Here is a 23,732-nt window from a genome sequence, read left to right on the forward strand (position 1 = left end):
TTATTTATTTATTTTCAAAAGTGAGCGCTAACCCTCAAATTGAAAATTCAAACCATAATATATTTCGGGTTCTGAATCTCTCGCTTTCAGGCTTTCTCCCTCTCACATAAACACTCTTTGGTGGCGAATCTTGAGAAAAGAAAGCAAAATTTGAACATTGGTTGGTGGGAAACTAAGAAAGCGTCGCCAGTACTCTTTAATTGTGGTTTTTCGTGAGGCTGCTATTCTGATTTGTATCAAAGAAGATGGATTGCAGAAATGGCGGTGGTCCAGTCACAACAATAGGCAAAAGGCAATCCGATTTGAAGAAGTCTTTCAAGCTCGCCGTTCGCTCTCTTCTCACTACTTGTCCTACACAGGTTTTAATTTGGTTACCTCTTTTAATTCTCTTTCTACTGACAGTGTGGATTGATGCTTTCAAATGATTCTCTTTTTGTTCTCATGAAGGAATTCAGCAAAGCGTTTCCAAAATTTTCGAGTGTCGAGCAAGAACATCTCCACCAGCTTTTTATTCAGGTCTAACATTTCGTGTTTCAGTATTATCTGGGCTTAGCTTTCTGTTGATTTTGGGTGTAGAGCTTTTAAGGACTACTTTTAACTGATACTGATCTTGGTGCTAATTTATGGCAAATTTTCAGGTCATTACCTCTTTACATGGGAATATAGAGGTATGCATTGTTTTTCAGTTATCATGCTTTCTTTTTTTTCAGTTATTATTTTGCAGTGTTGTAATTTAACTGTCCCTTTAATTTCTATAATTTAGTCACCACATTCACTCCGGGCTAGTGATGTTTTACACGTAAAGCACTGTTTTCAACTCTGCTGCTTTGTTTGAATAATGTTAATTCTAATGGAAGGTTTTGGCTGTGGAACTAAGTTGATTAGTGAATACAATGATAATATAATGTAATGGAGCGGTAGTAGGAGCACCTATCTCCGTATCAAAGTTGGTGCCACTTTCAATGTTAATTTAGGTAGTGCTTAAGTCACTACTTTTCTGTACATGACCATCCTAGGTGTCCAGTTGAGGATTTTGTCAATTTTATTTGGTGCCTCACTTACTTCTCTTAACCATTATATAGTATGTCTTATTTCTTGTTTTTCCTCTTCAATGTCTCAGGACGAATTTGAGTCTTTATGCAATGAAACACAGGTATTCCCTTTTATACTACTACAGTGACTGTTTCATTGATATCGGTTTATCATGCACCTGATGTAGCTTTCTTTCACCACTTGGATATGCACATGAATCGAGTAAAGTATTTTGGAAGAATAAGACCTTTTGGATCTTGCAGGCTATTTCATTTCCTTAAGCTCTAGTTGTCTAGAAGTTTCACAAAGATTTTTGGTTTAATGATGTGTAGTGAAAGATACAAATACCAGTTTTTGGGAAGGAAATGGGTTTCTGGAAGCACTTATGCAAAGTCTATAATAGTAACAATGGGTTTTATTTTAACTGACTTCACTTAAGATGGGTCCTCTATCGCAAATCAACAAAGACTTGATTTTCTTGAAGAGGGTTAAATGAGATTTAGTGGTTCAAATCTTAAATTGACCTTATCATCCGTTTGTGTATTAAAGAAATATCATCGATTTGAAAAAACCTGGCAAGAAAAGAACTAGAGTCTGGTATAAAAAACATTAGATATGAAAAGCCAATTGGACAGACTGCATAAGGCAACAACAGATCCCAAACTTGACCTAAAAAATATACACCCCACTTTGTGTACATGATTTCCTTTATACATTCAATTTCCGGACAATTTTCTTGCATTGCATTGGTGTACATCTCTTCTATTGTAAGACTTCTAGAGACCTAGATTTTTAAGTTTCTTCAATTTGTAGGTAGGAGATGCCCTTGATACCGTGGAGCAACTTGTGGAAGAACAATCTCTTGACCATTTGTCTTCAGATAGGTAGGTACCATCTGGACTATAATGTTCTTTTAATGTTTGGTGCTTAACTGATAACAGTTAATTACATTTGTAATTCAATCCTATTTGGATATCTGCAGTTTCAAATTCAATTACCACTGATTTAGATTCAATTAACTTCTTATTCTGGAGTTTATGAGACTCTACAGTTTAAACTCGAACAAAATTGTTTTCCAAGACCACTTATGTTGCCTATGGTGGTGGGTCTTCCTTCATGCATTATTTTCTCCAATGCCATGTTTTATATTCATATGGAGCCTTGTTGACTGTATTTTTTTCAATATGAACTGATGAGGATTTTGAATGCAGGACTAATGTAATGGATGCAGTGCACAATTTTTCAGCAGCAAAGAAAGCTGAGATCCATTACTTAAGAGGCCTGCTGGAAAGGGTAAGAAATGAGTTGTGAAGTTTCTCTATTACAAAGTAACTTAGTAGGCAATTCTAGGCAATTATTACCCTTTTCTCTTATTCGATCTGTTTAATTCTCATTCTTCATTTTGTGTGCTTAAAAGTATGAAGAGAGCTATTTAGGCCATCAAGATAGTCATACAAAAATTTTGAGGATTGTTGTCCAATGAAGTAGAACGCTGTTATTGAAATAGGTGGATTTTTTGGGCCGAAATGACATGTTATGATCTACCCTCATTGATTTTGCTTATTCTAATAGATAGATAAGAAACATAGGAAAGTTACGGCATATTTTCTTTCCAATTTGTTTTATAGGCTGAAGAACATAATCGGCTCATTCAAGCTCGGGTGGACCTACTTAGGAATAAGACACAAGAAGTCCCGGACATAAAAGATGTTATTGGGAAGGTGGGTAACTTTTTACTTTCCAGTCTCAAATATGGGCTTTAAGCAATGGGTTTGGTAGGTGAATATTACTCAGGAAGATCTTAAATTTGATTTACCTCATGTTACTATTGCAGTTGAGAGGTGGAATTTTAAGTTACAAGGGAACACAAAATGTGGAGCTTTAAATGGTCTGCAACTGGTGGGGCTGGCAAAGTGTATCTCAGACTGCAGTGACTGAGAAGCTGCATGGAGCGGTTAATAGTTACTGCAACAATACGTATTTGTAGTGAGATGTTGTTAAACCTTTAGCGTGGTTGTGGGTTTATGTTAAAACATAATTCTGGTGATTGTTATAACTAAATACATTGCTAGTTCTAAACGTACTTCTACTTGTTTGGGTAAAGCAAAATGAGGAGTGTCGGGATTTGAGTGAAGTAGAAAGGTGTAAAGTTGGATTTAGACGGTAAGGCCAGCAAGAATGAATCAAAAAATCGCAGTGTTGGATTGATATGGCCTGCTCTGCTCTTTTGTTCTTGCTTTTGCTCCTGGCTAGTTCCTACAACACAAACACAATGGTACAACCTCTCAACTCAAGCTAACTATGCATGGCATTGCCATAGGAATATATTTTTATTTTATATGAATGTGTAATTGGAACGTTTTAGTATTTGCACATACGCCCTCCTTCCTTGGCTTCCATTTAAGTTTTGAGTTTAACTGTTGCTCTTGCTGTTGCCGTTGCCTGTTGGTGATTTACACACAGTTCCAAAGTATTATTAGATATATGATCATCCAGTTGCAGTGGGTGACGATGCATAGATACTTTTGTCAAAGCTACATTACTCCCGCCCGACAAAGAAATTAAAATTAAGCTGACTGATGAGAATATGCATTGATGATGTTAATATGAACATTTTTTGTCAAAATTCATATTCATGCATCGAATGGAGACTAGACTATTTAACAGTTTTGAAAGGTCAACTGCCAGGCCAGGCAGGTACAAACTTTGACTGATTGATTTTTCGTGCATCTCATTTCAAGTCAGAAGTTTCGGCTAACCATTTTCATTTTCTAAGTAATTATTTCATTCAAATTTCAATGGCAATAACGGTCCAGTTCAGGTGATGTTTGTTTTTGAAAGTATCAAGAAAGCTATTTTATTTAGGGTACCTTTATTAAAAAAATGAATAAATTAATTATTATATATTATAAAACATGCAAATTTGCAGGTACAACTATAAATATAAATTGATACTAACTTGACTAAAACTCTTATACATAATGGGATTTAGAGGCCTATGCATATAATTATGCATGATAAGTCTTAAATTTGAGTACTCAAGATTTAAGGCTCTTGTAACCAAAACCTTGTTAGTTTCACTTTTCTTTTCATTTGTCAAACAAATATTTTTTAAATAGTATCATCTCATATATATTACTTTTTCAATTTTATTTGTCAAGTATGAAAAACAAGGTTTTATAAATAAAAAAATCACTTATGCTCTATGGTTTAAAAAATACACATGCTGAAAAATACACTAATTTTCTAAATTTTATTTATTAAATGATTTTTAAATAGAAATATTTTACCTTTAATTAGTTATTATTTTATTTTTATTATCTTCAATTTTTACTTTTAATTTTTAAAATTGAAATAATAAAAATCTAATTAGTTATAAAATAATTATATTATATTATAAATTATATTATTTTAATATAATCATATTGTAAATATAATGGATTTGATATTAATTTATAAATTTATTTTAAGGTACAAACATGGCCTACACATTGTGGGCATAAAATGAAATAAATATGGATTGAGAATCTATACATGATTTAGACAAAATAAGACTTGAATTTGAGATCATAAATTAAGGTTAAATTATGTTATTAAACCTTATAGTTTGTGTAAGTTACTAATTTAGTACCTATATTTTAATTTTACCATTTTTAGAGTGTGTGCTTTTAGAATTTTAAAAATTTAGTACAAATCATATGGTAACTATTAAATTCATTAAATTAAATTTGTTATTTTCAAAATTTAATACGTCGAGTATATTGTCGCATGTACATTGCCATGCCAGCTTGTTATTTCATATATTATGCACAACAAAAACTAGATAATAGATTTAATAACTATTATTTGTGTTAAGACTAAAATCTTAAAATTAAAAAAATATAGTGACTAAGAATGATCCAGTTGGGAAACATGGACTAAACCTATAACTTTATACATAATACAAGACTAATAGCAAAACTTAACCAAACATATTTAGTTGTTAGTCCTGTTACCATTTAGTCAAGACTAAAGTTTCAAAATTCAAGAAGTACATAGACTAAAATTGACCAATTTGAAAATATAAAGACTAAATTTGATCAAATTAAAGTACATATACTAAACCTACAACTTACGTAAAATATAGAGTCTAATAGTAGAATTTGATCTAAAATTAATTTTACTAGATATAATTTAATGAATTATCTCAAAGGTAAATATATAAACCAGTTAAATATTATGTAATTAAAATTTCATCATTTTGAAATTAAAAATAGAAAAATGAATACATAGATAGATAATAAGGGCACAATTATCTTTTATTTAAAATTTGTTTAGTAAATAGATCTCGTTCTAAATATTTGAGGTAAGTGGATTTTGTTTAAATCATAGGGATAAATGTATTTTACTGTTGATTAAGTCTTAACTTGGTTGGAATCAACATTTTTGTTAATGCAAGAGGATGCATGTTCAAACACACTCAAGCGTGTTAAGTAAGTGTTTTTTACTCTTAAAGCTAAAGTGATTACATTATTATTTTTTTCATAGTTGTTTTATTTATTGGTTACCGTATCAATTGAGCTAAGATTTTTTTTTTAACAATCTCATTATATATTCTAATCTAATCTTTTCTTTTTGACATAATGTTTTGAATTACGTATAACCTCTCCTCGGCCCATAAATAAGAGGATAATATGCGCTTCAACGCATTCGAACTCATGTCCTCCTGCATTGGCAACAATGCCCATACCAATCAAATTAAGACTCAATCGGCAACTGAGCTAAGACTTAATAAACATCTATTTACTACTTTTATTACTAACAAGTGTTGGACACAGTGGTAAGATACACTGCACTTTCAAAGGGAGATGTAAGTTCCAGGGAGGGAAGGGCTGGTAGGCCCTGGCCCTCCCCTAAAATGGAAACTATTTATTTAAGCCCCAAAATTTTATAAAATTTTTAAGTTAATATATGGTAAATTATATTTGGCCCCCCAAAATATTATAATTTCAATTTAGTACTTTTGAAAACCATAAAAAGATAAACTAATACAATAGTGGAATTACATTTTAACACTTATAAAAGTATATAACTTAATCTCGATCTCTTGGTAAGTTCGAATATTGGAGATAACATTATTGAGAGAGGCAACCGCGAACTTTGAACATGAACCGTAAACATGTATATTAAAAAAATTACTACTTTTATTTGCTTTCAATTTAAAAGTAATATAAATTGAGATTGGAATCTATTGAATATAAAAAAAACCATTAAATTTATCATTTAAAGATAAAAGTAGACAATAATTAAAAACATAAAAGGGATGGACGTCCAAATCCATAATTATCCATGTAATGAGACATGGATAACTATTTCAAATAGAAAATCTAAAATGAATCCAAAAATCAAATTTTATTAAATGTCTTGATCTAAATATCGTTTTATTTTTGCATTCAATACTTTGAATCTGTCTTTTGTTTTGATTTATATATGAATATTTATTTCTTTATTATGCCAACTGAGATATTCAATAGCAATAACGTAAAAAGGTTTTCATTTCGCCAACTATATATATATACATATGTTAGTCCAATGATGCTATTGCGTAGACAAGTGTTGTAGTACCACTAATACACAATTGACACTTGTATTGATAATTAATTAAACAAAATTTTAGCTTATTCTTCTCTAAAGTTGCAAATTGAAATAAGCAACTGAATGTCAAATACAGTACCTATTACTGCACATGTTATCTTTCTTGCTTTCGTATATAATAAATACAAGAATATCATAGTTGAATGTGACGATGCCGTCGTGCTTCTGTTGCTGACAATTGGACACACAATGGCATTGTCTTTTACAGATTTTGATTATATGCCTATGCCTAACTCTACATTCAATATCCATTTGTTCCATATATAGCTTTTAAGTGATGGGTTGGTTAGGTATTATATTTCGAACAAACTCTGTGTTAAGTGAATAAAAAATTGAGTAAATTATATTCAAAGTCACTAAATTATTAATAAATTTATATTTTAATTATTCAACTTTAAAAATTTATAAAATGATCAGTGAATTATTTGATTGAATTGTGCAAAAGTTAATCTTATACTATTGGAAAGCCTAATAATTTTGATGGTTTCATCCAAACAACTTTTATGATTCTAAACCACTCTTTTGAAGGTAAGGCATGCATGGAGAGCAAAACCAAAAACCTGGCTGTAACCTCAAAATTCTCCCCTACTCACATGCACAAGCAACCATCAATTCATTTAATTAGCTAATTTGGGAGCATTGGAAAAGAGTGTAATATATGATCACTCCATCTCCATATATCCATGCATATGCATGCACGTGTGTGTATATATATGCAAGCAAAGCAAAGCAAAGCAAAGGAATGAGTAATGAATTAAGTGAGTTGATATCTAAAATTTCAATACATTTGATAATTGATTTGCCTTGCGGACTTTCAATATTAGACTCCTTTTTCAGGATGAATACATAAACTGCAAATATCAAATTCATCAATTTGCTTCTTTTTCCTATGATGAGTTGAAGACATATGATTTGTTGGCAGAATTTAGTTTTTTTCCTTCTGCTGTACACTTGGATGTTGTTGCCTTGCCTTTTGCATGCTGCTAATCTTAAGTTTCTCCTTTTGGGTTTTGCCCGAAAAACAGAGAATGCTCCGTGTTTGTTTCTCTTGTAGAAACTAGAAAAAAAACTGGGTAATTTTCCTCACTTTCTGACTAATCTGATGGGCAAACCATTTTGGGGAAGCGCAAATGGACCATACTGTATCCCACTGTTACTACCCACCATTGACCACCTGCAAAGCCCAAATCCTATCAATTTTTATTGCCTGTTTTCTATTTATAGAAACTTTATTTTACTTATCCAACAAATAAAAGAAAAAAAGAAAAGCCTTTTCCTACCTGTACTTTGTTGTCAGATGATGGAGAAGGACCATGATTTCCAGCTTGGCTAATTCATTCCCTGGACAAGAGTGGGTCCCATTGCCAAATGGCATAAATGTATTGGGTTTGGGAGCAACCTGTGTTCAATCATCAAAAACCAGCAGTCAGCATATTATACAATGTAGTATTATTTTATGCGTACTGCTAGACTGCTAGTTTACTACCACTGCCAAAACTTACCTCAAATCTTGAGGGATCAAACTTTTGAGGATCTGGAAATATTTCTGGGCTGTGGTGAATGTTTCTAAAGAGTGGTAACACTTTCCATCCTTTTGGTATAAGATACCCTGAACCATATTTTTCACAAGAAAAAAAAGTCAAAACTATTAACACAAAGCGAAAATATAATATAGTATATATTGGAATTGTGGTAATTTAAACTGACCTTCATATTCAACATCTTCCACTGCTTCTCTGAAGGTAAAAGATAAAATTGAAGCAACTCTAAGTGTCTCCTGAATCACCCTAGATGTTAATGGCATCTTCTTGGTATCTTCCCAACTCAGCTCTTGCTCCTCTTTACCTCTCATTATTGCCTCTTGTTCTTCCTGTAATGGAGAAACACATGCAACCAAGTCATTCATCGTGTTGAAAAGGAATTCATCTTTGTCGGGTATGGGGATGTGAGGGGAAGAGATTTTGATCTTACAGTGACAGCTTGAAGAACGCTAGGGTTTTCTCCAAGATACTTAATTATCCATGTTATTACGCTGGCGGTGGTGTCACGAGCGGCAAAGATTACACCAATCACGTTGTCGGCAATTTGTTCGTCGGTGAGGCCTTCTTTGTCCCTCATGAAAGACCCAAGCAAGTCATTGCAATCCACCTGCTTCGTTTGCCTCCTGGTCGATATGATTTTGGCTAGAATCTGGGCTATCTCTTTCCTTGCTTTCATTGATTTGTTGAAAAGCGTACCAGGGAGGTTAATGGGCATGGAGTTGTACCCTTTCTCAAGGATATAGTAACACATTTTCAGATCTTCTCTGTAAAGCACTTGATCATCCTTTCCGAATATCGATAGTAGAGCAACATTGAATGTGTACTGCAACCATCACATACAGATTGTAAATGTTAACGTAAAAACCAGAAACAGGGGAAGAAAAAAAAAACAGAGGATGCGGCACAGCCCACAAGGAAAGCTTACGGTTTTCATTTCTTGGAAAGTGGTAATGAGACGGCCTTGCAATGAATGGAGGGAATGTTTGGCAATGGATTCGATGTTGGGGACGATGTTTTTGATGGAATCGGGCATGAAGGCACGGAGAACAAGCTTCCTCAACTTGGCATGGTAGGGTCCCTGGTTAAAGAAGATGGCCTGTTTGCCTAACATCCTCTCTTTACTTGCGGGGAATGTTGGCTTGAAGAGATGAGATTTGGTAACGAGCACGAATTTCGCAGCATCAGGGCTGGACATCATCACGCATGGACAACCTAGGATGTGGGTCTTGAATATGGAGCCATACCTGGAACAAAACAGAAGCAGACGCGGTCATTCTATATTTTTATGAGTATACTGTATAATCATAATTTACATGCAAAAGCAAGGGAAATAATAGCATTAGAGTCAGGACCTTTGCTGTTTGGAAGCAAAGAAGACATTAGGGTTCTGGGAGTAAAGGTGAAAGGTTTCACCGATGTAAGGCCAACCCATAGTTCCAGGAGGGAGAGGTAATTTGGGGCGATTGGGTTTGAAGAAATGAAGAAGAAGAGAATGGAAGAGAAAAATGAATAAGAATGGAGCAATGAAACAGAAGATGAAAGTAAATGCCATTGTAGTAAGAGTTGGTGGTGAAGTGGCTGATAAGTGGTGAAGGGAGGAAGTGAATGAGGGTGGGTATATATAGGCTCTCATAAACAAAACAAATGGCACAACAAGAGAAAGAGAGAGGAAAAGCAGGCCGTAGTTTGAAATACAGCTTGAATAAGGTTGAATTCCACACACGGAATCTCCCTCCAGGCCAGCTCATTATTGTTTTCGCTCATTAATACTATATGTATTTACTCAAACGACTCCAAGCTCAATACATTTGAATAAGAGAGGGAAGGCACGTGTCCAAAAAAAAAAAAAACAAAGAGCGTGGGAGAGATGAGGGCTGGCTATAAAGCGAAACGAGGAAATGGCTTAGGCTTAGGCTTAGGCTTAGGCTTAGGATTGGGCATTAACGCACCGAAAAGAGGGAAATGCGAAACGTGAAAACGCCTTCCCTTAGTTACGCAACACAAAAAGACAGAAGAACACAACTCAAACTATCAACCTCTGTCCGTACTCCTTTTTGCCTTTCCTTTTACTACTTATTTTCTTCCCATTTTGCCTCTCGCCTTCACTACTCTCTGCATCACTTTCAAACTAATTGAGTTTCTTCTTCCTTCCACATTCCACTTATCACCTATCTTAACTTAAAGCAACGCCTATGACGTCGTTTTTCTCAACCTATAACTTTTTCTCCAACTCTCTTATTTATCCGTTATAATTTTTTAAAAAAAAATTCATACTGAAATTATTTTTGAAAAAAACAAACACCCGAGCAATAAATTACAACTTAAAAATGACTAGGTTTTAACCCTCACAACATTTGGTTCATGATTCTATTCTTAGAGATATAATTTTATGTGGATCAATTTAAGACATGTTTCACAAACTCATAAATTGGATTGGAGAAAGTTCAACGCTTTTGCCCCACCTTTCATTCAATAACCTTTAAAACCTTTTTTTATATATAACTAAATTTTTATCCCGCATGAGTCAATTGTATCTATCAATTTTAATATTTGTATTTAATTATTAATTCTTTATAACATTTTAATAATACTATGATTAATCAAATAAAACAAAAATAATATAAATATTTAATTTTAAAGTTATCAGTATAAATTAAAAATATAATATAATATTTAAAATAAACTTAAATTAACTATTAGTATTCATCAAAATGATAAAAAAATTAATTTTGAAAGTTATTAGTATTCATCAACGCAATTAGTGCGGCTCAAACTCAGGCCACAATTGAGACAATGAACACTTTTACCATCAAGTCAACATACAGGGTTCTCATCATAATTAATTTTGAAATCAAATAACTGTATTTATATTTAAAATTTACGTGATTTTATCACTTATATTATCATTCATCAATGCAATTTATTTGATTTACTAAAAATATAAGATTTTTAGTCCTAAATTTAGTTTGTCAATTCTCTAGTGAATTAATTATTGCTGTTAGATGGTATAAAAGAAATTAAATAAAGAAAATATTAATTTATAAGAATAATTAGCAACATCAAAATTTGCTATCAATTTTAGGTTTTCAAAGGAAGAGCAAACGATTTTTCCCCATATTCTGTTACCATTAGTACTACATGTTTTTCTATTGCAATTATGAATATCATTACAAAATATCAATGAAAATTTATTTATTAATTTCATACTTTAATTAAACCACATACTTAACTTAAATATCCAAACAATTCTGCCAATAAATAAGCTTTTCTCCTATGAACACATTATTTTTATCTTTTCCATTCTTCATCTCTTTCATTCAATTATATACAATCAATCAACCTTAGAACCCTCTACAAAAGGAAAAAAATTAGGCATGCAATATTCTTTGCAAGTCATAACCCAAAGCAAAACACTTGGCAACCCTTTTATAATTTATATTTTATTTAATTTATTATCAAACTATCAAGAATAAGGTATTTTTCATTTTAATAATATTTATTTAAATTTACACAATATATAATTTTGATCAAAATTTTCATCTCACAATCTTAAATTTCTAACAACTACTAATATTTTGATTTTTTTCATGCATCTAAAATTTCAAGTTTTCTAACTGAACTTTTACAACCATACTTAGCGTATTATATTCGAGATTATCCTTGATCAAATATGAACAAATCATTAATCATATTTTATTTTAGCTAGCAAGTTTTTTTTTAATATTCATTTACTATATAATTGAATTCCTTTTATGTACAAAATTGTTCTTCCTCAAGTTTATCTTAAACGGTAATTTTATTAATTTTAATATTTTTAATTTATAAATTATCAATATAAAATTAATTATTATTTTATGGCATACAAATTTAAAAGTGATTTGTGTTCTTAATTTTAAATATTTTCAACGTTCCAGTCCTCTCTTAAATTTGAATGATGAAGGTCCTCCACGGACAATAGAAAATGACATAATATAAAGCCAAATTTACCTAACGATGGATGCAGCTAGATCAAGGTTATCAGTATTGAAACTTTATTTTGTTTTCGAAGGATTTTAGTTGGTTTTTGTGTAAAAAGCTACTACGTCAGTCAATGGACTAACAAGGGCAACTTTTATAGAATAGAATAGTCTGAAACATAGAGAGAGCTTAGGGTTCTGTAAAAGCAAAAATAAAGATAAAAATTGTACTTTATTATTTTAATTATGTCTTATGTTTAAAAGATTTGACAAAAATATTTCAATCATTTAAGGTAGGTCGAAGTTTTTTTTTTTTTAATTTTTGTTATCAAAATAGTTTAAATGAATTAAATATTAATATTTAACATCATGTTAATTAAATATGGAAATAATTTAAATACATTATACATTAAATACGATTAACTTAAGAATATTTCTATTATACATTAAATACATTATACATTAAATACGATTAAACATATTATACATTATCTTCAAATTCAAATATTTCTATTAACTTTCTGCTTTGTACAAACATTAACAGACTATATTGCACATAACTATCGTAGCTTGGAGCCCTGACAGCCGTCGTTGAATATTTATCGAGTTAATTTCGATGTGGGATTCCGACTACAGTAGATATCTAAATTAGTGGGGATCTTGATTCACAATCTTTCAGGTGAAGTCATGTGTGCGTGAACTACACCCAAAATGGACCACGTTAATGCTTTTGCGGCGAAGGCCTTTGCGTCTTTCAGACTCTCTGCTTCGCCTTAGAAATTGGTTTCCAAGACATCATATTATGAAGGCATCGTATTACTGTTATTCAGAAACAATAAGGGAGAGAGAAAAGGGGTCACTTATTTGTGCATTAATCTTAGATTCTCATTATGTGCTCTCCAGATTTAGATCTTGCTGTTTTCATCATGCTCTTTGAGAGGCTAATATATTGTTCATTTGCTCACTTAGCATGGGTTTCTTAAAGAATCTGATCGAATTGGGGGTGGAAGAAGCACCACCTTGCCTTGCGGAGCAGCTGCTGAAAGATTGCCGGTCATCAGAGGAGGAGCTCGCAGGTTTGTGAGATGGAAGTTTTGGTCGATAGGTGAGAGGCTTTCTTTCCCGTCGAAGGCTGCAGATTTGTTTTAGTGGTAGCTCGTTGTCTCCATTATATCGGTTGGCTACATTTTTTCCGTCTTTTTATTTTTCGGGCTTTCCATATCATATATGGATAATTCACTGTTCTTCTATCTTGGTATTAATATTTGTAAGTTAGTATATATATCAAAGTAATTAAGTCTTAGACATAAAATGGTAAGTTTATAATTTCATTTTTACACATAAAATGGTATGTTTATAATTTTATTTTTACATATTTAATTTGCTTAAGATTAATATTTGTATTCCACAATCTTTATGCATATAACATAATCAAAATATTACAAATTTATTTTATTCATTTTGCTTTCGGTAAGGAATAGTAGCATAAAAGTGATTACAAAATTATATTAAACGACATTAGGCGCATGAGCACAATCAGCAACCCCTAAACTGAAATTAGAGGGTCTTCTAACAAATATAAGCTGATGAAATTGGAACTAGCGATTTTGACTATATGTTTTGTAACTTTATTTTAGGATTTAGGAATACGACGAATTCGGATTTTTTAATTTTGACAAAGCAGTTGATGAATAAATACAATTCTGTCATCCTACTATTAGCAACACTCCCAGTTAAGAGAGTTCCATCAATAACGCATTATCACACTCTAAATCCATTCTCTCATGCTATGAGTAGCCCTTTTAGATTGTAATTGTGTAATTACATAATGTAAATATGTAATTGTGTAATTACAATTTGTACCATCAAAATATAATATAGAAAATTATGTTGTAATTATCTTCTGTCAACTAAATAGATTTAAGAAATTATACTTCTTTATAATTATACATAATTAGAGTTTTTGAATATATATGTTTAAAAGGTTGACTTAAGATTAATGATGTAGTCCTACTGCTATCCTAAATGTATAGGATTTTGTCACCACCCCGCCCTCTAGAAATCATGCAAGGGGATTTCAGCTGACGTATATACCAATCCATAAATTATAACTTAACTTTTATATTATAAAAACAAAGTTGGAATCAGTCTCTTCTCTATATTTATCTATATAACTTTGGAATTAATTATATTATATTTTTATTATTTATAAAATTTATCACATTTATATATTTTATTATTTATCTATATTTATAAAATAAAAACATGAAGATTAAACTCCATAAGAGAGTACAAAATTTGGAGCATTTGTAACTTTTAAATTTAGTAAAAAAAAGATAATTAACCTAAGAGTAAGCGTGAAATGAACCATGTTGAAATTAGTTTCTCTACCTTCTTAGTAGTAACTAATGACTAACTAAAAGAGATGTAAATATTTAATATTAATAATAATAATAATAATAATAATAATAATAATAATAATAATAAAAAGTAATGGTGAAATTAGTTAAAACTCAAACACGATAATAAAGTAAGTGGTGGACATATTTTTTACAGGGAAAACTAGAAGGTGACGATCCCTGATTCTAAAAAGAATCATGGCCAAACCTTCATCTTTAGATTTCTTTTAGTTACAAATGATTTTTTTAGTATTTCTTTAAAAATTTTAATATTTAGAGTTCAATTTAAATTATTTTAAAATATTAAATAAATTTTAAAAAAATTACATTAGTAATTAGGGATCAGGAAGTATTCAAGCCACCTAAAAAGATAACTTTACTCTTTACTAATTAATTAATATTCTATTTATTATTATTTTTCTTCAATCTTTCTGTTAAATATAGTTTTAAATTTAAATATAGTGAATTATAATATTACTTTATTTATTATTAAATTAATAGAAGTTGTATTTAATTTTAATATAATTATATGTTACACGAGTTATAAGTTTCCGTATGTAAGTTGTTGTTTTTTAAAGTTATAATTACAATAGCAATTGCAATTATATAGATTACAGAATACATCCAACTAATTATAATTATTTTTTTATACAATATCAGAGATAGGAGATGAGGGTAACACGATCCGAATCCATGTTAAACAGATTTTTAACGAGAATTTTAACTATCATTTCATTTAAATCAAGATAATAACTATAGCTAAAGTCAATTCTTATAAAGAAGGATCGAAATGATAACCATAGTATATCTAACTAATGCCAAAATTAACTATACAAGGCTCACATATGATAAGACATAAACTAAAAAAAATTTGGACTAAGAATTCATACAAAGTAAGACTTACACATAATATCTTCAAATTTCCAGGACCTTAACCTTACCATTAAGCTAGCATCTCAATAGTTATATGTTTATTTAAAGAAACAATTATCAATAATAATTACATTTATTTTTAACTTCTTTTCATTTTTTTTCTTTTTAATAATTTTTTATGTAAATAAGCTAAATATATTTTATTTTATAACGTTTCAATATGTAATTAAATTTTATTATTTTGTGATTAAAACAAGAGAAATTTATAAACAAAATAAAAAGTAGATAGATAAATATGCTTTAAAATGATTGGATCATAATTACAAAAAACGTAGATCGTCAGATAGAATAATAAAATATCAAATGAAGCCACATCATCAAAAATAAAAATAAATTCAATTCAATTTAATTTTTTGATAATGTGATACATACATAAATCCTATATATTTATAAATTGCAGTACCAAATTCATAATTAATTAGAAGAGCAGAGACAGACACCTGTAGCATATGTACCCCAGTTGACCTAACCCTTTTTAATTTGCATGGGACATGCCATCCATTATTGACTGGTATTGTCAATATACTTAATATAAGTAAATAAGTGCATGCACAATACAGTTGGAGTTTAATTCATTCGTTATTTCTAATATGTCCTTCTCAGCAATCTCACATTGCAATTTGCGAAGCAACTTGCATTATATGGCGCTTATTAAGCATGTATCTTTGAGTCTGAAAACAGGGTCACTTTTCTCATCATCATTCTTCGCTTTTGCCTTTTAATGCAGGCGCCTATATCTTAATTTGTTTCCTACTGCCAAGAGAAGAAGAGTGGGAATTAGATACTGAAGTGGCTACACGTGGACTATGCTACAACAAACTACCTGCCTGCTAAATAAATATCATAGTTGTTTTGGTTGACAAGTATGGCCTATACCTATACGACAGGGATAGTGACAGGTGTCTCCCGGAATTATTGGTTCATACATACATACATACATACATTGTTACCGCTTCTGCCCAAAACAGCTTATTCTTCATATAATGCTTGGTACTCAACGTACGTTTATTGCGTTTACATGCTGCATTTAATATCAATATATAGTGAAATTTCAACCTAGCAAAACTTAATACTGTATGAATAATTTTAAAATAATATATGATTTTCACTAATATATCAAAATACCTAATGTAAAATTGGAGATGTTAATTAGTAGAGGTGAGTGTTTGATGGAATCAAGTAAAAAATTTTGAGTTAATTAAGTTGATGAGTCCTATTTATCATCCTAAATTGATTTTAAAAAATTAATCAAGCTGAGTGAAATAAACCTTGAGTCAAGTCGAATTGAATGAAATTATTCATGTTAAATTAAAAAATTTAAAATGTCAAATTAAAATATTATTACAATATAACTAATTCCATTTTTTATTTGCTCATCAAAATAATAACTTATTAATAAGATTAAAAGTATACATCATAAAATGTAAAAGAACCTTGCTACTCCCACCCCCACCTTAGAACCAATCCCTAAAGCTAGGCATAAAAGACACTCTTACTAGCTATAACACCTTGTAACACCCCTCGCTCAACTCGGTCGTCGAGTCTGAGCATTAGGATATCACATTCGTTGTTGGAGCAACTGCAGGCAAATTCACAATAAAATAATAATTTTTGCATGAGTTCAATCATCAATCATGATTATATTACAATAATAGATTATTCCCACAACAAAATAATCATTTTCGCATGTGTTATTGTATTATAGTGTCCTACTTTCTTAAAAGTGATACTTATCTATCATGCCTTCATTTTCTCATCACTAGAGACATTAACAAGCATTTTTTTTCTTCTTAAACTTGTTAGTTTTTGCCTTAAGTATTTTTCCAACTCATTGACCCACAAGGTTAATGAAATGATTTCATTAACTCTTTTAATCTTGTTTCCTCCTAAACAAGTATACTAGCCAATACATTAGCATCTTACTTATTTTTAATAGTGTTATACTTTACTTCCTCCTAAACAAGTTTATTAGCCAATTCATTAGCATCTTACTTATTTTTAATGGTGTTATAGTTAATTTGAAATGACACATAATTCAAATGCAGTAGTGCAAAATGAACTGCACTAAGAAAGGTCATTGCCATCATCTTCAAGGTCTTTAGTCTTGCTACAATCTTAATTATCTTTACTAAATGTTCTTACATTCCCTCGACCCACCAAACCCCATGGTCGTGAGTCACGCTATTAAAGTACCAGAAACGTTCTTCCACATGTGTAAGATTTTCTTTTGCACTTTCAATTTATGAAATTTTAGTCTTAATGTAGTTAGTAATAGTCTTTCGTAAAAACATAAAGCTCAATCTATTTGATTATTTTCATGGTTTATGAAACAATTTCTTTTCCTCACTACTTAAGTCAGCAATAACAACAAGTTTAGCTTCCAATAGTTCCAAGTCAAGACCCAGAGCATCTTAATGGAACTTGACTTGTTTACTCCATTTAAAGAAGTTTAACCTATTAAATAAAGTAACATATGAAGTTTGCAAATAAAGAGAAATCACTCAAAATAATACATAAAAACATAACAATATATAAATATTGCCCAAAATATTAAATTTACTTTATGAATTCAGATAAACAAACAATTCAAGTATATATTTATTCTCCTTTGGGTAGATACTATACAATATATTATCATAGATAAATGCTACCAAATAAATAATTTTCATTAAATATATACATTATTTTTAACATTCAAAATATAAGAATATTAATTCGTAACAATAATTTGGAATTAAAAATTCACCTTTGGACAAATTTTAAAGTTTTAGGGTAAACTATCAAAATAGTCAATTTTGTTGACCTCAGGTTACATTTTAGTTATTTATGCTCGAAATGTTACGTTTTAGTCACCTATGTTAACGTGTTGTAATATTTTAGTCATTGAGCCGTTAATTGTCGTTAACGGTGTAATAGTAAGCTGACATGACACGTTAAATCATGATTTCAAACAATAATTTTAGGTTAAATTATACAATTGGTCCCCATATTTTTTTTGTTTTGAGCAATTTAATTTTTTTTCCTTTTATGTTATTTTAACTTTTCTTTTTTTTCTCTCTCTTCTATTTTTTCCTCTATTTTCCTCCCTTCTCCATCTCTTTTAATGTAGTTTTTCTATATTTTCCATTTGTTAAAACTAAAGGGGAAGAAGAAAAGGAAAATAAAGAAATAAAAAGAAAAAAAATTAAATTGTTCAAAAAAAAAGTATAGGGAGTACTTTACCAAATGAAAAACATAGAAAAACTATGTTAAAAAGAGATGGAGAAGGGAGGAAAATAAAGGGAGAATTAGAAGAGAATGAAAAATAAAGAAAAAAAGTTAAAAGAACATAAAAGAAAAAATTGCTCAAAAGAAAAAAATATAGGCACTAATTGTACACTTTAACCTAAAATTTTTGTTTAAAATGATGATTTAAAGTGCCACGTCAGCTTACTGTTATACCGTTAACGATAATTAATGGCTTAGTAACTAAAATGTTACAAAAGGATAACGTAAGTGACTAAAACGTAACATTTCAAGCATAAGTAACTAAAATGTAATTTGAGGTAAATAAAAGTGACTATTTTAACAATTTACCCAAAGTTTTAATAGATAATGAAAAACAGTTTAGCCATTTTCTTCATTATAATAATTTTATTAAACACATGAATATGGACAATTTTTCATATATATAATTTGTTTTACTTTGTATAAACTTTCTCATTTCACAACTTTAGAGATCACTGACAGATTATATATTACATGAACATGATTTAAAATATAAAATTTGCTTGGATTTTTTTCACAGGGACCCCATAATTTATTTTTAATTTTGCAGGGATTTTTTTACAATGCAAAACTTTTGCATTGATTTTATACCAGCATCAGTTCCCTTTAATTTCGATCTAATTAAATATTTATCTTTGTGGCTACCTGCAGCAAATCATGGCCATCGCAACACAAGCAAATTAAACCCAGGATTTGATTTGATTTGATTTCAGTGTTATATATAGTGTACTAGACTTGGAGATGCAAATAATTAATAATAAATTAGTCCCTAAGTACGTACGTACAGTACCAATTGTAGTTTGACTTACCGGGAAACTTTTGCCTGTGGTCATTCTTTCTTGGGTTGATTGATCAATTATGATATATCCGTGCATACATACACACAGTACAACCACCCTTTAAATAATTGGATTAATTGCAGACTTGAACATGCAAATTAATTCAGATTCTCACCATATTGAAGAGGTTGAACGTGCATGATATGACTTCGGTAATTAATCCAAGAGAGTTTTTAATTAAGGTCCGTACAACAAGGCATGCAGAAACAGATTCTTCCAGCATTTCATGCAAAAGAGTGAGTATTAAATGCAAGCCAGTGAGGTCATGCCGTGTGTGCCTGCACAGAATACGTACGTAGCTACTTCGTATATGGAAACCGTATCGTATCCCATCCATTCCTATGGGCTGCGGGGACAAACAAAAACCAGTTTGCAACAAACAATTAGTTGAGTTATATAGGGTGGCTACTTGTTTTGGTAATGAAGATAAGTTCCTATTTTTTTCAAGGACGGTTCATAGATTGGTTTTTTTTTTTTTTTTTGTGTGTGTGTTGGGCATTTATCGTTTAGTATATATTTTTGTATTTATAATATTCTCCCCTCTGTTTCTTTGTCTCTTCTATCACTGTCTCTCTCTACAATATGTTCCATTGTTTATTCCGAATGAGACAACATGGAATGGGATGAGCATTGAGCAGCCGAATTAATTAAAAAATCCTCCTCCTCCTAGGGTGGATTCCACTTCTGAGTCTGCCTCATTGATTAAATCCATGATGTCATCAATCCCTTGTAAATTGCCAAGTATCTTATTGGCATTCCAATTTGTAAAAATGCCAAAAATTTGGGACACTAAGCATCTGCATGCACCTTTAATACTAAATGAAATCATGATAAAAAAGGTAATGGCTTTCTTTTCTTTACTTTCCAAGTCATTCTCTGACATTACAGATAAGAGCGAGGCTGTTTGCACTTTGCATACACTATATTTACTTGAGCCGCATATTCTATAGTTTTATAATACATACTACTAGTGGTATAATGAAGTTTCTTTTAGAGCAAAGGCGGATTATATTATATTATTGGCAAAACGAAATGGCCCATCTGTAAATTCTTCATTTTTAATCTCTTTAAAACTTATTAAATAATGAAGTAATTTATTAAACATGCATGGTTTGACCCAAATTATTAAATGTAATGGGCTCATGCACAGGGAGACACGTGCTTGTATTTGATTTGGACTACACATGCACGTAACTTAGTATTTACACGTCGATCAATGTTAGCTTTATAATAAGACTATTATGATGGATCCAATATGGTTAATATACTCTAAACTAATACTCCGACAAAGGAAAGTCAAAGCCAGACAATGCCAGTTGGATTCGGTGCTTTGACAGTCTATTACTAAAACTAAATAAATATATAATAGAGAAGGAAATTTGTTTTTGAGTTTATAATCTCAATACTCAATTTTAATTACTATTGTTGAGCCGAAGGTCTGCTAGATTGCATCGGGAGGTTTAGGAGTGGTCGTCACACTCATTTCCAAGTACCATAGTTTAGTTTCTATTATTATGCTTGTGAATTACATCAGTGCTGCCCAATAGATGGCACCCAAGGAAAGTGTGTGGATGAATAATAAATGTTGCTAATCTAGAGAATGTCATCTTTGATCATGTGCAATCGTGTAAGAATTATATTTGATTGGACCCATGCTTAGTACACAAACTAATTAATAATACGTTGCGAGAATAATGCTTCACCTAACATTAAGCAACTAATGACTTTGGGGATTTAATTATTTTAATCTATTCAAAATTGACAAATAATCTTAAGTCAACCCCTTGAAGTTTTATTTCATTTATCTTTTCTATCTACTCAAAACAACTAGTTCGGATTTCTATCATCAATAAATAAATATATGTCTATGCAAGTTATGCCAAAGAACATGGACTAAACAAAGGGCATAATTCTTCTTCTTTAGAGTTGGGTACTTTAACATGGCAGCTCTTCAAAATGACTCTTTAAATTTCTAAAGCCTTGAATTCTTTTTGTTTGAACAAATCAATCACTAAGAGTTTATTTGGGTGCCAGTATTTGATATGTAAGAAAAACTACTTTTTATTTTTATATAATTATAATTATACGTGCTTTCGTTTATTTTACGATTTGAATTTTTTTATTTCGGGATGATATTTAGGTAAATTTTTTTTTAATAATGAGTTCCAAATATTTAAATTTGATCTAAATAACTGGTTATGAGTAAATATAAGAAATGGGGTTTTAGCATTTTAATTATGTTATGTTGTATACATATGTAATAACAAGTTTTTCCAGGCAAAGAAGATGAGATTGAGATTCCATAGTATGTAACTCAAATGTTAGATGAGGAATTTTAAATTTTGGATAAAATGCCCTTAGTTGAATAATTAATTTTAGAAAAAATTAAGGTATTTTAATTTAATGAGTTAAAAGAATAATTATGAAATAAAAATAAATTATATTATAACTATATAAAATGATATTTTGAAGTTTATGGTTTTTTTTTCATTTTATAGTAAGACCATACAATATTAATGAAATAAGATTATCAGTATTTTGGTTTTTTGGGGTTAAGATTATCAGTAATTTTAAATAAAATGATTGTAGTTGGAATAATAAATTCGAGTCATTCATAAAATTATTTACAAGTTTGTAAGTTGTCTGTTATTTCTATGTGATAAGTAAATTCATTTTTGACATTTTGAAAAAATGAAATTATTGTTCCATATCTCTCGTCCAAAGAGTTGCTAAAATTTTGCATTAGCATTGAGTTTTGGGTACAAGAAGTTTAGCCCAAAAATTCTTGGTCTTAGTTATAGTATTCGGTGATACCTGCAGGCCTGTTTAGAGGCCGACATAATGGAATGAAGGTTTGATGTTGATGTAGATTGGGCATGTGATAGCTCAATTGACAAAGCCCAAAGTGGAGAAGTTGGACACGGCTGTCATAGTGGAAGAGGGGTGCATCAGCTGGAGCAACCATGACAACGGTATCTGCCACCAAGTTCTGTCATGGACAAAGAGTAACTGCCATATCCTCCATCTGCACAACAATTCTCACGGACACAGTAACCAAGTTCTAATGCAAAAGGCTTCCTTCCAACCCAATGAGGAAACGCGGGAGCATTGGTACATGCTCAGTTACTGAAAGCTGATCGCATGGGAACTTGGGAAGGGAAGCTTCTTACAAAAAGATTCTACTTGAGTGTCATAATTCATCGATGGAGCCAGACCTATCTCCTTCCAAATGGGAAATATATGTTTTCCATATTCACCACACCCTCACTCGTTCACTTCATTGTTTTATCTGTGAACAAAGTGTTAGATACTTACCATGATGGTGACAAAACAGTAAAAAAGCAACTTTTATTTATTTTGAAGAAAGAAACAACTTTAATATATTATAATTATTATTGAAAATTGAAATATCTCTATATTGTCGAAAGCAGCGATAAATAAATAACTTTTAAAATCAAAATACATTTCAAACCCAACTTCTCAACCAAACACAAAATTTGAAAAATCACTTCTGGACCAAAATTATTGTTTTACTCGTTAAGACACCCAACAGTGAGTTTTATTCTACCATATACCAATTTTCTTCCTTCCTTCAAAGGTGTAGGTCTGTATTTTTGAAGTAGCAATGTGTAAATACTTGTTTTTGTTTACCAACTGTTAAATCAAAGTAGTTTTAGGAAATATCACTCCTTGCATAATCATTTCATATTAAGAAGATAAGATTGGGATGTTAATGAGAATATGCCTTGAAAGCTTAGATATATATATATATATATTGTAAAGAATTCAACTTCTTAACCTTTTTTTCTGGAGCTCAAGTATTTTTTTTTCTACCTCCTCGTTGATTAAATAGTGTACTCGCAATTAAGTTTGCAAGTAGCCCTCTTCTTGTTAAAATGAGTTACTTAAGAGTAATTTTCAATAAATTATCGTTATATACATTATTTTCATAATTTCACTCCCATTATTCATTATAAATAACATGAACACAATTTCGTTTACTTTAATTACCCAATAATTCATAATATGTTCTTATGAATTATTCCATAACTTTCTCACATTCTATAAAATATGTCACTTGTTTCATAACTACTTTGGAAAGACTGTATATAGAAGATACAAAGTTTCTTT

At 30.6% G+C, this 23,732-nt stretch overlaps 2 protein-coding genes across 2 annotated transcripts; one reads left to right on the forward strand and one right to left on the reverse strand.

Annotated features, from left to right (window-relative positions):
* On the forward strand, nucleotides 1-3,240 carry LOC108477180 (uncharacterized). The gene is made up of 8 exons (XM_017779649.2): nucleotides 1-359; nucleotides 448-516; nucleotides 639-668; nucleotides 1,121-1,153; nucleotides 1,846-1,916; nucleotides 2,244-2,325; nucleotides 2,661-2,753; nucleotides 2,867-3,240. Exons 1-8 carry the CDS (start codon nucleotides 246-248, stop codon nucleotides 2,915-2,917), a joined length of 543 nt encoding a protein of 180 aa, XP_017635138.1. The 5' UTR covers nucleotides 1-245; the 3' UTR covers nucleotides 2,918-3,240.
* Nucleotides 3,241-7,429: 4,189 nt separating this feature from the next.
* Nucleotides 7,430-9,927, reverse strand: LOC108478478 (abscisic acid 8'-hydroxylase CYP707A2). Its single transcript, XM_017780938.2, has 7 exons — nucleotides 9,560-9,927; nucleotides 9,133-9,451; nucleotides 8,638-9,030; nucleotides 8,374-8,536; nucleotides 8,169-8,275; nucleotides 7,947-8,065; nucleotides 7,430-7,840 (listed from the first exon to the last, which is right to left on the reverse strand). The coding sequence occupies exons 1-7, from the start codon at nucleotides 9,838-9,840 to the stop codon at nucleotides 7,750-7,752; spliced, it is 1,473 nt and encodes a 490-aa protein (XP_017636427.2). The 5' UTR covers nucleotides 9,841-9,927; the 3' UTR covers nucleotides 7,430-7,749.
* Nucleotides 9,928-23,732: the final 13,805 nt, after the last annotated feature.

The sequence above is a fragment of the Gossypium arboreum genome, chromosome 12 (assembly GCF_025698485.1).
Source record: "Gossypium arboreum isolate Shixiya-1 chromosome 12, ASM2569848v2, whole genome shotgun sequence".
NCBI lineage: Eukaryota > Viridiplantae > Streptophyta > Magnoliopsida > Malvales > Malvaceae > Gossypium > Gossypium arboreum.

Excerpts from the sequence above, each read along its gene's own strand:
- LOC108477180 (XM_017779649.2), top strand. The coding sequence starts at position 246 with ATGGATTGCAGAAATGGCGGTGGTCCAGTCACAACAATAGGCAAAAGG. Across the intron at positions 1,154-1,845 it reads CTTTATGCAATGAAACACAG|GTAGGAGATGCCCTTGATAC; the intron begins GTATTCCCTTTT and ends TTCAATTTGTAG. Across the intron at positions 2,326-2,660 it reads TAAGAGGCCTGCTGGAAAGG|GCTGAAGAACATAATCGGCT; the intron begins GTAAGAAATGAG and ends TTTGTTTTATAG.
- LOC108478478 (XM_017780938.2), bottom strand. The coding sequence starts at position 9,840 with ATGAGAGCCTATATATACCCACCCTCATTCACTTCCTCCCTTCACCAC. Across the intron at positions 8,276-8,373 it reads GGAAGATGTTGAATATGAAG|GGTATCTTATACCAAAAGGA; the intron begins GTCAGTTTAAAT and ends AATATGGTTCAG. Across the intron at positions 7,841-7,946 it reads CATCTGACAACAAAGTACAG|GTGGTCAATGGTGGGTAGTA; the intron begins GTAGGAAAAGGC and ends TGGGCTTTGCAG.